This window comes from Metopolophium dirhodum, chromosome 7, assembly GCF_019925205.1.
Source record: "Metopolophium dirhodum isolate CAU chromosome 7, ASM1992520v1, whole genome shotgun sequence".
Classification (NCBI taxonomy): Eukaryota; Metazoa; Arthropoda; class Insecta; order Hemiptera; family Aphididae; genus Metopolophium; species Metopolophium dirhodum.
Genome location: NC_083566.1, coordinates 12,830,141 through 12,844,823, shown reverse-complemented (window position 1 = coordinate 12,844,823; position 14,683 = coordinate 12,830,141). Strand labels below are relative to the sequence as shown.

The 14,683-nt window shown below is 25.5% G+C and overlaps 1 protein-coding gene across 8 annotated transcripts in view; it reads left to right on the top strand.

Moving 5' to 3' along the window:
• LOC132949690 (uncharacterized) overlaps nt 1-14,683 on the top strand; it is a 30,494-nt gene that overhangs the window by 9,370 nt on the left and 6,441 nt on the right. For 7 of the 8 annotated variants that reach the window (XM_061020696.1, XM_061020695.1, XM_061020693.1 and 4 more), the window contains 10 exons: nt 589-630; nt 710-802; nt 3,155-3,217; nt 3,339-3,470; nt 4,849-4,926; nt 4,999-5,067; nt 5,699-5,770; nt 12,824-12,904; nt 13,783-13,926; nt 14,500-14,670. In XM_061020696.1, the coding sequence (XP_060876679.1) occupies nt 589-630; nt 710-802; nt 3,155-3,217; nt 3,339-3,470; nt 4,849-4,926; nt 4,999-5,067; nt 5,699-5,770; nt 12,824-12,904; nt 13,783-13,926; nt 14,500-14,670 (945 nt within the window). The remainder of the gene's footprint in view (nt 1-588; nt 631-709; nt 803-3,154; nt 3,218-3,338; nt 3,471-4,848; nt 4,927-4,998; nt 5,068-5,698; nt 5,771-12,823; nt 12,905-13,782; nt 13,927-14,499; nt 14,671-14,683) is intronic. The other variant, XM_061020701.1, reaches the window with a different exon arrangement.

The window sequence follows — 14,683 nt, the reverse complement described above, 5'->3', positions numbered from 1 at the left end:
ATTGTACAATTTTCCACCCTATGTCTCTCACCTAGACCTTCATAACGATCTCCATATGAGAACTATAAAAGCAGAAGCACACATTTTCTACACACGTTTCCATAAACGACTTCAAACCCATCCAAGCCCTCTTAAAAAAAAAATTCCATCTACACTCCTGGGAAATTCTAACCGCAGATTTAAAAGAAAGTGGTGCCGTGACCTTTTACAAAAATTAAATGTCTAAAGTCTCTAGAGAAAAAAAAAAATAATAATAAATAATTATCATTAGCCAAGAGCCACTAATGGGTGGCTGCTTATTCACAACATTCATGTTATTCTAGTTTTACTTTTATCATATAAACTTATTGTGCTAAAAATAGTATAGATTTTTTATGTCAAATAAAAATATAAAAAAAAAAAAATTGGAGTTAATAAATTTTATATTTTTGTGAAGTTTTAAATATTTCTTAGTTGCAATTTTTGTAGGTGTTAATTTATTATATTTAATTTATTACATATTTTATGCACATATTATTTCTTAAAATAATTATTAGACACTACTTGATTATTGTTTGCATAGTGATAAATATATTTTTTTTTTTTTAGAATTATGAGCCAAAAACATTTGATCAGAATAATTATAAAAAGGTAAAAGAAACTGTTTTTCTGCATAATAAAATATGTTTATTTTAAAATCACTTTTAATAATGTTATTTATCTATTTTAGCCTCAGTTTCCTATAAACAACTATAGTAATAATACTAAGAACTATAATGGAAACTTACAATTAAATTCTGATGTATGTTTGCCTGAAACTAAAGTAAGACATAACCATAATCATAATATTTTATAATCTAAGCTGTGAAAATATATCACTTATGCAAAAAATAAAAAGAGTACATAAGTACTATGTATTTTTTTTTGTTTCTAAATTTATATTTATTTTTACCATAGATCATAGAAAAAGAAAAATTTTTATTCTTTATAATTTTAAAAATATTTTGATTCTTTATTGTTTTTAACATTTAATATAATGAATTAAATGTTAGTATTTACAATTAACAGAAATAATAGTTATTTGTCGCTGTTAATATTTACATTAATACTACATTTAAATATAGCCAATAGTACAATCGTATAGCTAATACTTACATGCTTATAATTTATACCAATATATAATTTAATTAAGTTTAATACTAAAAGTTATTAAAAATAGTAACAGTTAATCTAATTGAAACATTGTCGAGTAGCTCTTTTTAAGAATTAAGTTTTGTTGGTACTTCATAGTGGTATTTTATTGATATTTATTAATATTTTATAGTGGTAATTTTTGATTTTATTGGTAGTTTTCCTAAGACTGGTAAATCATCTAAGACATTTTGAAGAAATAACAGAAACTATTTTTATTTAACTAATGTTTAAATAATTTATATTTTTTTTACTGGAAAAAGATTTATTTGTCACTTTTTTAGTATTCAAAAATATGGTCTTTATACCATGTATACTGCTGTCCTAAGAAAAAACGCTGTAAATCGAAAAAAAAAATGAGATAATACTGTATTACGTTTAATATTATAGTTTTACATGTTTTTCCTAAACAAAAATACCTCAACTATGATTATTTATCCAGAATTTTATGTTCATAAGAAAACAATATTACCGCAATAGAAATAAAATATAATCGGTGCTTAGCAAAAACGTCGTAACCTCAGTTTGCTTAGAAAGATTGTCGTAAGTTTTGTTTAAAATACGGCGTTTTTACTTAGCACTTCCGCATAATCTATATTTATATCATTATTTATATTTAGCTGTATCGCCGTATCCTTATATATACAATCTTAGATCATATACTAGTATATGATCTAAGTATACAATTTTAAATTACTGATAATGTTTGGAAATTTTGATGTCAACATCAGACACATATTATTTTTCTTTCAGTTATCGATGTACCTCATCACAAATATTTTACGCACAGTTTTAATTTTTGCCGCAATCAGAACTGTGGCATTTTTGCCAACTAAAAAATTCTAAATAATTAATAGTTTACTTAGTATAAATATCACAACAATGATATCTTGGTGAAAGATAAATTGAAAATTAAATTGAATAGTTCCATTGCATTCATCAGGTATATTTTCATAAGAATTAATGTATTTTACTTTGAAAAATATTATATTTATGAAAATAAAATTACCAAAAACTACCAAACATAAAATGTCATTTTTTTCTCAAAATGGCATGGAGGGAAACTACGGCGTTCTTTCTTAGAACGGCAATATAGCTAACAATCCTTAAAAATATACAGATAAACCTTTATAGAAAAAAACTAAATGTCTGGATAAATGGGTACAATTTTCCACTTTTCCATCTCTATGGGTGACATTGTATTATTCTTGGAGTTAAATTGCACAAAACAAACAAAAAAAAAATTTTAAGTGGCGGACAATTTTGATATATCTTGGCCTGATTTTGAGAATGTGTAGTTTTTACTATGTCTCTCTCTAAAGTATGAATTCAACTAAAAAATTGTTCTCCATTTCAGATTAATAAATGTTGTCTTCTCTAAATAATTAACCTTTTCACATAATTTTATTAAATACTTTGATTTTATTTAAATAATTTTCTTCACTTTGATTAAATATTATATTTACTCAATTCAAATGAAAAATTTGCTCTTTAAAAACCACTTAGTCAAATTATATAATTAAATTATATAAATTATATAAATATCAAAACTGTTGAATGTTTTTTTGGTAACAAAATCAAACCATATAATTGATTTATCCCCCTTTCCTACAGTTAATTTTAGAGTCCAAGCAAAGCTAGAAATATATTAGTCATACAATGAATTGAAATTATTTTTTAGTTGTTTAGTCTTATCTTTTTTTAATTGGTATACATGTATATTTTCAGTATATTTAATATTATTACATATAATAATGGAGTATGATAGCACAGAATAGCTTTCCAGTTTTATCTGTTATCATATTATTAAAACTAAATAAGTAAATGTTTAAAATTGTCAATACTATTATCATTTGTATCTTTTAAATGTCTTAAAACTTAAATTCTTAATATTTCAATCCAATAAATTAAATATTTGGTATTCAAAGTTTATAAAAAATCATATTTACAATTAAATGTAATTTTTTTAATTTTCCTGTTATAGACTTTGAATAATCTATCCAATGACAATAGAAAAAATGAGGTTAAATCAGTTCCAATTAAACATGTAAGTAAACATGAAATATATCTAAGTACAAAGTGAACATTTTTATGAATAATATTGTCGAATTTTCAACAAATATGTATGCTGCAATAATTAATTCATTACTAATTGATTTGTATAATAGGACATATATGTATTAAATGAAAATACCAACAATTATAATAAATTGGAACAAATTCCACTTACTAGCAGTTGCAGTAGCTTAGAATCAACATATAGTTCTAGTTCTGCTAGTTACAAACCTAAGCATTCATCAGTAAGTTTTACATTTTTATTTTTGTTATTTTTTGTTATACTTATTAAATTTCACGTTTTTATTTAATTGTCTTATCTCAATATTTTTTGTCTATAAAGCCGTATTAATGATAAGTATTGTAGTTTTGAAGTATTTTTAATGCAGTAAAAATATTTTTTTATCATTTATAATTTTGAAAGAGAAATTAGTATATTTTAGATTCTGATCTTATAACATTTTGTTTTTTGGTATATTACATTTTGGTTATTCAATATGAATTGACACTACACATAGTGTCATTATAAATAATTTCTACCATACTATAATAGTATGAAGTATTCATATTTGATAATATATTTTGCAGAAAAATATGTCAAGCCCCTATACTTTTAGATTCTGAGCGAAGCAAATTAATGTATTGTACAGTGATTTTTTTTTTTTGTCGCTTTGAAATTTTAAATTTTGACCTCTCAAATGCACCAACTACATTCACTTGTCTATCAGAAAAGATGCTGATGTCGAAAATTAAAACATTTTTATTTTTATTTTGATAACAGAAAAAGCAATCACCTTTAATTCATTTGTTTATTCAAATTCTGATTTATGTATTTATTCTTAGATGGCATATTTTTAGTTTTAGATTCTAAATAATATTATAAAGACTACGCTAACCGCTCAGAATTGATTTTCGTATACAATGGTTTATCATTGTATTCAAATATAACACATCCATTACAACTACTGTATAGCAGAGCAGTACCCACTTTTTTTAATACTATTTTAGGAGTATTTTTGTAAGATACATACCAATTTCTTTTTTTAATGAAACCGCTACTTTTTGTTTTAAATTATTGAGTAGAATATTTTCTGAAAATGTTCATTTTTATAAATCAAAATTTAAAGTCTAGTTTATAGTGTTATAGTTATATTCCTTAATAATACTTTTAGATAAAATATAAAATAGATGTAATATTTAGTTTAATATTTAATAGTTATTAATTATTATAATATAACAATTATTTGTATAAAATCAATATCACATTATAATATAATAGTTTTTTTTTTTTTTTACGTAACAAAATATACATTTATTATTTTTTGGTTTTTGTTTATTTATAAACTATTATTTATTTGTCTCTTATTATTATATAATAATGATAATTTATCATAGTGACCTAATAGCCATTTAATAGTTTATTAATAATAAATATAGGTTGATAATACATTAGTGTATTTTGACACTATCTTTATAATAGTTATTGCAATATTTTGATCATAACATCATGAAGACAATTAGTATGTTGACATAATTAATAAAATAATATTAAAGAAAAAAATAGTTATAAAACTGTTTAGGTACGCTTTGATTTTCACTTGTTATAATATTTGTGTATTTCAGCCGGACAAACTCCAAACAGGAGATACAGCCAATATAAATAACAAAGATACAATTCCAAAAAATAACATTAACATGCAGGTAATTAGAAAATCTAAATATCTTAAGCTTCTATTATAAAAATGTAGTTTTCATAATATTTTTTTTATCCAGGAGAATAATAGTGAATTTAAGAAATCATCACATAAATCTATTCAGAAGTTTCCATCAATACAAAACATGGTAAATTTATACTGTTATTTATATACATTTATATTAATAATTTACTAATTTGACTTGTTTTATTTAATTTAAAAATAACACTTCATTCTATTCAATGCCATAGTAAAGTGACAGTTAATAAATATATTTACATATTATAAATATCTGTAAAATAAATAAAATTGCATGGTGTTCACAATCACATGGGTGCTATCCGTTAATTTAATTTTGGTTCTTAGAATTTCTAATTTTACTATTTATTACATACCTTATGTAATGCCAAAAAATAATATAAAATCTATCAATTACAAACTATAGTTACTTTTCATAATTAAATTACGAATAACTATTTATTATTAAAAATATTTTTTTTTTCTGTTTAAAATTGGGTACAGATTTTAATCTGTATTATGTGTTTATATATTATTATATCCTTAAACATCTAATAATATAAATTTAAATTACTTTTTTAATACCTTTCCAACCTACATCTCATCACAGGTTTTTATTTTGCTCCTATCAGATATCTTTATTTTAAAAAGTATGTTAAAACGTTAAGTATATTATAAGTTGGTAAAACAATTTAAAATATTGATACTATATAGTATAATAATTTATAATATAGTACATTATCATTAATTTAAATTTACAGCCACCTATAAAAATGTCCACTGCACAAAGTCGCCTTGAAAAATATCCTAAAAAATGTGAAGAACAAATTAAGGTGAGTAATATTTTAATTATATAAAATGTTAATAATTTAATCAAATTTTATAATAATACATTTATTGTTTAAGTGATTGTACGTATATTGTATCTTAGTTTAGAGACGAATGTATTAACAAAAACATTATAGTTTTTGATCCAACTTTCGAAATTAAATTACTTTTATTTGAATAATACATTGTTGGTATTACAGTGGTATTTATTTTACCAGAAAACAATTTTGTTAGTGTAGTACTGGCACAGGGGTTTTACATTATCAGTATTCTGAAAAAACTATTTTTAAAAGTATAAAATCAGTATGCACACATATCAAAATATATGACTACTTCCAATAATAATAATAATTAAGTATCACAGAACACAGAAATATATAAATCGTGAAAAAAATAAACCTATAATAAAAATTATGTGCCCTCATCACATTATATTCATGAGATTTGATTGTTAATCTATGTATGGTTTAATTTTTGTAATCCACTATATTTTGTCAGTAGCTATTATATATCTGATCCGATACTACTGACAGACCTCTCCGCTCTGAATTGTTTTTATCGTAAGTATAATGATTTATCATTGAATCCAAATTTAACAAAAAAAATTGAAATTCCCAATATATTTCATAAGGCTTTTCAACAGTTATTTTTTTGTAAATAAAAAAACTTTTGCGGCCTTGTTAAGACATTGATTGATTGACACTATTATAATAAATAAATATTTTCCAATGTCTATCATTGCATTCAAATTTAACACATCCATTACACACACCTTAAAATTTTTTTTAATTTTGCTAAATTTCAAATATGGATTTTTTTTTTGGTCTAAATTTCAGGGATTATTATTTTGTGGTACCAAGTTGAAGACCTGCAGTTTCAATACTATCATTTGTATACTTCTATCCGTACATGTTTACCAGTACAATTTTAATCGAACCAGGATAATACCCATAAGTGTTACTTGTTCACACACCCATGATTTTGTTATCAGCCTGTACCACTTCATCAGTCCATAATCAAAATTATTTTTATTGTATAGAGATCAGGGTCAAAAATTTGTTTCTAAAAAGGTCCAGTTGATTTGAAAATAATAATGTTTTTGTCTATTGTTATTATATTTATTTTTCTTTTATTATTATTATTATTATTATTAGATTCTGAGCGGAGCGAGGAAGCTAGTGGTTTTACAATGGTGTTTATTTATTTTAATTTTTTTTATCCTGTATACACAATTTTTACCAGAAGGAGTGCTTTAATATCAACATATAGTACCTTATATTTTAGCAAATTGGATCAAGATGGTACTTTAGAGAGGTCATTTTTCGATTTTCTCAATAGTTAATGAATGCCATGGGAGAAACCACACAAATTACGAAAAAACGCTAAAAAGGGATTTTAATTTCTATCAATTAGTTTATCAACGAATAAAAAATAATAATGTTATAATATTAATTCAACTTACATGATATAATAAATAATAACAATATAAAATATCCAGACTGACAAACCATCTCCGCTCAGAATCGTTTTTCTTATACAATGATATTATATCATTGAATTCAAGTTTAATACAATCCATTATACAATGACCCACTTGTAACCTACTGTACATTAGAGCGACATCCACTTACCAGCTTTTTTTTATATATTTTTTTATTTTGGTATAATAATATTAGTTAGGTATAGCTTTGGAGATTTTTTTCCTAGATTCCTAACACAGGGGTGGGCTAAAATAAAATGGCACGACTGTCAAGAAAATTAAATTTTGTATCAAAATTACTAAAGATATAATATGTGATGATAATACTCAACTGACAATATTATTATAATTTTTTGTATTTTTATTATCAAATGAAAGTTTTTTTATTTATTTATTAGTCTTCAACCTGTAGCTATTATATAGCTCGACAATTACATAACTGGTATAATTTAGTAAACTTGGTATAAAACCATTAGTTTCAACAATTAAATGAGCGTTAAATACTTAAATTAACGAAACAGTTAATCACGATCGTACAATAATAGATTGAATGCATTCTTTCCAAACACTGCAATTGTATATTAATATTTAATTATGCTTTCTAAATTTTAAATTTGCTACTAATCTAAGGGTAATAAAGGTAATAGACATTTTATTATTTTTTAATTTTAAAGCGAGTTATGAGTATTTTAAAATTGTAAATTGTTTGTACGTCTTAAAATACTCATAAATCGCTTTAAAATTAAAATATAATATAAGCCCATGAGATTGCCTAGATAATGATCTTATCTTTAAATTTTATAAGATTTCAATACACTCCAATTATTAAGCCAACGGAGCTAAACGTGATCTGCTGAACGTACAATTTGGCATGTTACGCATATGGCACATGTAAGACGGAGACAACATAATGTTGGTGTAACGTCCTTTATAGACTCAGTCAAACAGTGAACGGGCTGCCATGGTGTACGGGTAAGCTGACCAGCGGGCAGCAGTCGGTTGTATTATTTTACAGTTTCAGCGCGGGCAGACCACTTTCTGTTTGATTAAGTCTTTAAATTTTGATAATAGGTCGGTCAATTTATTCTCATGTCATAACTAAAAGCACACGATTGAAATAATCGAACGAACATTTGCTATGTCGTACCTTTGTAAGACTGAGACAACAGCGAGGCTGTCTAATCGTATAACATAGTACGTGCATTTCACAGAATTGTTCAGGAGAAGCAAATTAGTGAAGTTGCTGATTGCTGTCCAATGTCCATCATGGACTAGGATATTATAACTTAGTCCGTGCTGTCCGCCTCTCCATACATTTATAAATGCATAGATGGCGAACTATTATATTGTATAACTATATTATTATAGACTATAGTGTATATAATTGACCATATCTTAGTAACGAGATTGACAGCATTAGAATCGGAATATTATTTGGAACGAAAAAACGTAAATTGATGAGAATGTCACTTAGTTGAAAATCCAAGGAAAAAATAGTCAAATAAAAATAAATAAAGTATTGAGTTATTTTTTTAGATTCTGAGCGGAGCGATGAATGTATTGATTTTAAAATTATGTGTGTTTTTATATTATTATTTTTTGTGTCTGGGACCTGTACACGATAAGAAGTCTAAATTATGCTTCGATTTTCAACTTCAGTATCTTGTTCAATGGGAAAGTGAATCTAGTTGGTGCATTGGGGAGGTCAAAATGCCCAGTAATTTTCAAAGCGCAGAGAAAAACAAAAAAAATTAAAGAAAACCGGGAATTTTTATGCGAAATCGGTTTATTACAACGCCATGTAAAATAACTTTTCCCGATAATATGTTTGAAAGCGTACATGTAACCCTCAAAACATAATTTAGGGTTATTTTTATTGGAATTAATGATTTCCATTGTATGTAAAAATGTAAAATATGATACATAGTTAATGTATTAACTCTGGAGATAGATGTGTCAGACTGAAAGAAGTTTATAAAACAGTTCTATCTTAACCAAAGACAGGGAATTTCCTTCAGTAAAATGCCAAAAACTGCCATAAATTTAATAAAAATTTGGTATTTTATGAATAAACTTATCTACATATTATTATCTTGAAATCAATTGATTTATGTCTTACACCTCTATATGTATAATGTATAGACTTTGTACAGGGTGATTATTATTTAAATATACATGTTGCAGTATGGACGACATATATTAAGTTATATTATTCTTCTTGACCTACCATTAATTTGGTTTTTCCCTTTGCTTTTTCTCTTTCCCATTTTATAACCATCTATGTTCAAAATTAAAAATAATAATTTATTCAATACTTAAATTTTTTTTTTATATATAAATATATATTTATTAATTTTTATTTGACTTTTTTCTTTGGGTTATTTTTTCAGTGGATTTTTTTTCCCGTGGCTTATTTTTATTGGTTTTTTTTCCTACATTCGTTTTACGATTAGACAGCCGAGCGGGTACGAAGTCCTCTTAATATACCTATATAGTTGACTAATTAAAATTATATTAATATGATCAATATTTTTGGAGATTATAGTATAATCATTTTAATTTATAAATATGTTATTATTATTATTATAATAATGATATTTTAATAATTAATATAGGTATTTATATAAAATAATCAATTGCTTATAAATTATTGAAGGTCCTAATACTGAAAAATATGTTAATTGGAGTATTTTATTTTACACAGATAACATTTTAAGTGTTCCTCGTACAAATATTATTGAATTAATCTTATACTATAAATATCTTTAAATAACGTATCTATAAATATCAACAAAAATAAATTATAGCACCATTTGTCAAAATAGTTACTGTTTGACAAGGTCAAAAATACTGATTAAGTGAGCTTCGCGCTAACACCACGATGCGTATCCTGCCGTGATGATTAAAACGAAACAAGTACTTCCGCAAGTGAATAGATGATAAATTTAATAATTACTACGATTTCAATTACATTTATATTGCATATTTCAAAAGTTTGTATTACTTTATAAAAAAATAATTTATATGGAATAAAATTACGGATTTTTATTTTTGGTTGATAAATTACTAACAGTACATAAAAAGTATAATGTAGGTACTTTTTTCTTTTTAGTAAAGGATAAAAATATTAATATTTGTATGTACGATTCAAGTTTTTAATCGAGCAATTAATTATGCTATAAAATATAAAGTGACGCTCACAGACTCACAGTGTAGCAATCGTGTTGCGATTTGTGAATTTGATGTGTATCGACGACGCCACGACGGATTAAATAGTATCACTGAAATTATTTCACATCAATCCGTCAATGCGTCCTTATCCAATAATAATAAATCGTTATTAATACTATTAAATGTTAAAACTTAAAAGGTCTCGCCTGACGTGGTGTGTCTCCGTCTACAAATGTACTACATAGCAAAAACTGTTATGCGCGCGACAACTATACTCTCTCTGTATTAAGGTACAGGGGTAGCGATACAATTCTTTTGTCTTGGCGGTAATTAGTGTCCGGACTCATTTTACCTCAACAATATGATTTTACCGCCACCAAGTAGAATTACTGAAATTCCAAAACGCATAGGGAAGGCTTTTATCAGATAAAGTAGTACAGATTTTGTGTCGTAGTTTTTTTTATTATTTGGATAATATTAATACAATTAAATTTATCAGTTTTAAGAAAATTAGGTTTTTTTGATTTAATTACTAAAAATTATTGGTTACTGGTTAGTGCTATCAAAAAAATAAAAATGCTACGACACAAATAAAGTGGAATTTTGGTAATTCTGTTACAAATACAGAGGTAGTACAGATAGGTGTTGATATGTTGTACATTTGTAAGAGTCAACATTTGTAAGAGACAACACGTGCGTGTAGCACTGTAGCGTCCTCATAAGTCTAAGGCACACGCCACACACCGATTTCCTGAAATAAATACACAATAGCCGTCACCGGTGTATCCGAATTGGTTCCCGGGTTGTTACTAAGGGTATATCCGAGTTGGTTCCGAGTTCCAGGGTGAGAGCATTTTTAATTTTCCTCCCAATTTTATACAGACTTAGGACTGTCCACATATTAATATTATGCAGGTATGGTTAAAAATTATGCTTTTTGTAATTAAGCTACTTTTATTTTTAATCAAATATCTTTTAATTTTTAAATAGTCATGGTAGAATAATGAATAATATTATAATTATAAAAATAATGATTTTTTTTAATTCAAAATATAAAATAAAATGTAATATAACAATAAAATATTAACACAAATAAAAACGAAAATACAATCACTACACGTATACTCTGCGGTTATTGCGGTGGATTACTGAATGCCGTTGATACCGACTATATAGCAAGTAACGAGTCGATATCCGTCCATATCAATAATATAACATCAGTTTTATCACAGCTTCTATCTAAATGACAATTTAGTTCATTTTAAATAGCCGTACTTATAAAGATGGGAAATATGTTAAATAATATTATGAGATTGTATTTTGACTTTTTCGAAAGTGTTTATCAGGAACCAATCCCGATGTGTACCGCCTATCTAGAATACCGGGAACCTATTCGGATGTGTGTTGTCTGGATTGTCGGGAACCAATTCGGATGTCGATTTTCTGGTATGGGAACCAATTCGGATGTAGCCACCGTCACGGCCAGACAGAGTTGGTGTATTGAAAATACATTTTTTGTTATTAACTGTTTTGAACAAAAAACACAATGTCCACTTGGATTTTACAATGTTTTAAACAACAACCCTGCTTCCAGGAGAATAGAATTTTACCACCACCGATGGAGTGCGTGCGGGCATTTATAATATTGCTCGCCGTTTCGTATTAATGTATTATTATCATTTATGACCATTGATTAATTATTAGATATTATAGTATGTACCTATACCTATAGAAAGTTATAATTAAATATAAATATACCTTTATGGGCCACGGAGTGGTAATGTGGTATTAATATCTATATTAATATTTATAGTATCTCGCCATAGAACATTATAATGTTCTATAATCTATATGATTTCGTAGGGCCCAGTGTCTAAACTACAGTATACCACTAGGTAGCATAAGTTTACAACTACAATTGGATATTATATTACTAAGGATATATTATTATGTCCAATCACGATGTAGAAAAGATATCTCCTCTACATCCGCGTGACTGCGTGTGTTCAATAATTGTTCATTGGGCATTGATTATTCATCGGTTTAATGTTTTTTCCTTATGTAGTTTTAACCTAATAATTAACCTTATTATATTGAGTTATTATAATCTTAAAATTATGATTATCTGATTATCATAATAATATTAAAACAACTTAATTCCTTTGACGTCTATATTTTTAGTTTTATCACCAATTTTTTAATTTTTATTCGCTAATAATTAATATTCAATTCACATTTATCATCATGGATTATGAAATGTTTATTGCTAATTGTTCTGATGTTTTAAAAACTATTCAAGAGTCCTGTAAAACCTTTCAATCTTTGTTAAACGATTTTTGTAAATTAGTACGATCTAAATATTATATTATATTAAATCCAAGTATTGATGTATAATATTATTTAATAGGTTGATGTAGAAAGCAAATTGGAAAAACCATGTGCTGCATCGACAGAGTTGATAATTGAAGTTGAAGATCCTAAACATGAGGTAACTATATATACCTATTAATTATAATTTATAATTATTTATTTTATTAATAGATATGGTTTTGAGGTAACAACCTGTTAAAAAAATACTAATTTATACATTTTAAATCTCTATGTGAATAAATTATGAATTATAAATGTTCTACAAACTATTAAAGGTTAAAATAATTTTTTGTTTGGTTAAAACTACCTAGTTATTATAATATTATAATTTGCATTGTTAAATATTTAAAATAAGATGGCATACATTTAAATTAGACAAACTTTATAAATAGGACCTAAATATTTATATTTTAAAACAGGAAATTAATTATTAATTCAAAACATTTATTTAGTTACACCCTCACAAAATGCAACTATATATTTATTGCTCTAAAATATGAGTTTTTAGTACTCCTTAAAATTTTATACTTAATGCTCGTCTCAAGCTAAACCTATATTGGCTCATAATATATTATATACTATATCAGTTGCACTGTTATCTAATGGTAGTTTTTAAATATTACAATTGGTACCAGACTAATAATTTTTATTTACCTATTTCATTTTTAACATAGTTTAAAACTTTCCCCATGTACTCACCATAAGAAGACTTGAGACAGAGCGGTGGGCTATAGAACTCATATCTGTTTTCATTTTTAACCTGGTGTTTTCTTAATCCTTATCAAGGTTGCCGCCACACACTGAAACATAAAATTATAAGTAAAATTGTATTTGGCTTAATTTTGCCATAACTGCCACCGTTTCCGTTGAAGTGTGTGGGGGACCTTCATGTTATTTGTTTATCGATGTTAATGCAGTTACTTAAAATTAGTAACTACCTATTTTAAGTAATTTGAGAGGTAAAACCAAATTTTAAAATAAATTATTGATTACTAGGTGTTTGAAGAAGACAAGGACTATATTAACGAATTAGAAACATATTTAAAACATTTAAATTTATCCGAACCATATTATGAGTACATGGTAAAAAAAGAAAAATCTGGGAAAATACTTAAAATAACGCACATTTGTACAATTAAGGTAAGAGTTCAGTTAATGTTATATGTAAATCTAACTAATAGGTATTTAAAATTTTTTTTTTTATATAATAGATTTTGATATAATATTGATTCTACCATCAAATATTTGTTCTTTTTATTGGTTTGAAATGTGTGTGGTCAGTAGAAAAATGTATTACGCATGTACCACAGTGTAAGAAATAACCATTTTAACTTCCAATTTTTGCTTTAAAATATTTGTTTTGGAAATAAAAGTATTCAAAGGTTAAAATTTAATGTAGGCTATGGAAATAAGCCCCAATTTTTTTTATATATTTTAAATTTAAATTAATTTTATCCATAAATTTCCCTTTGGAACTATCATTTTTTATATGTGTATTAGTTTAGTAGAATATTTTAAACCACATGTGCTAAACTAGATTTTTTCCAATTTATTTGCATGTATATTATATTAATACATTATTTGTTTTTATGTTTTAATGGCATGATTTTTTTTTTCTATTAATCTTGAAATTGAGTATTATAGAACTGATTTATATATTATATTTATTAAATATGTATTACAATTGTAAAATATTTCAAATATATTTTCTAGGTAAATGAAAAAAGTGTGGGTAGTTCTTTCCCAGTTGATTGTAATACGCTCAATTATGCACAAAAAGTCGCTGCAAAACACGCTTTAACTACTTTAAAAAAGCAATATGGGGAAAGTGTTATTTACCCAATTACAAATGATATTAATGCAATGGCATCTTGCGTTAAAACGGTATTAAAATAAA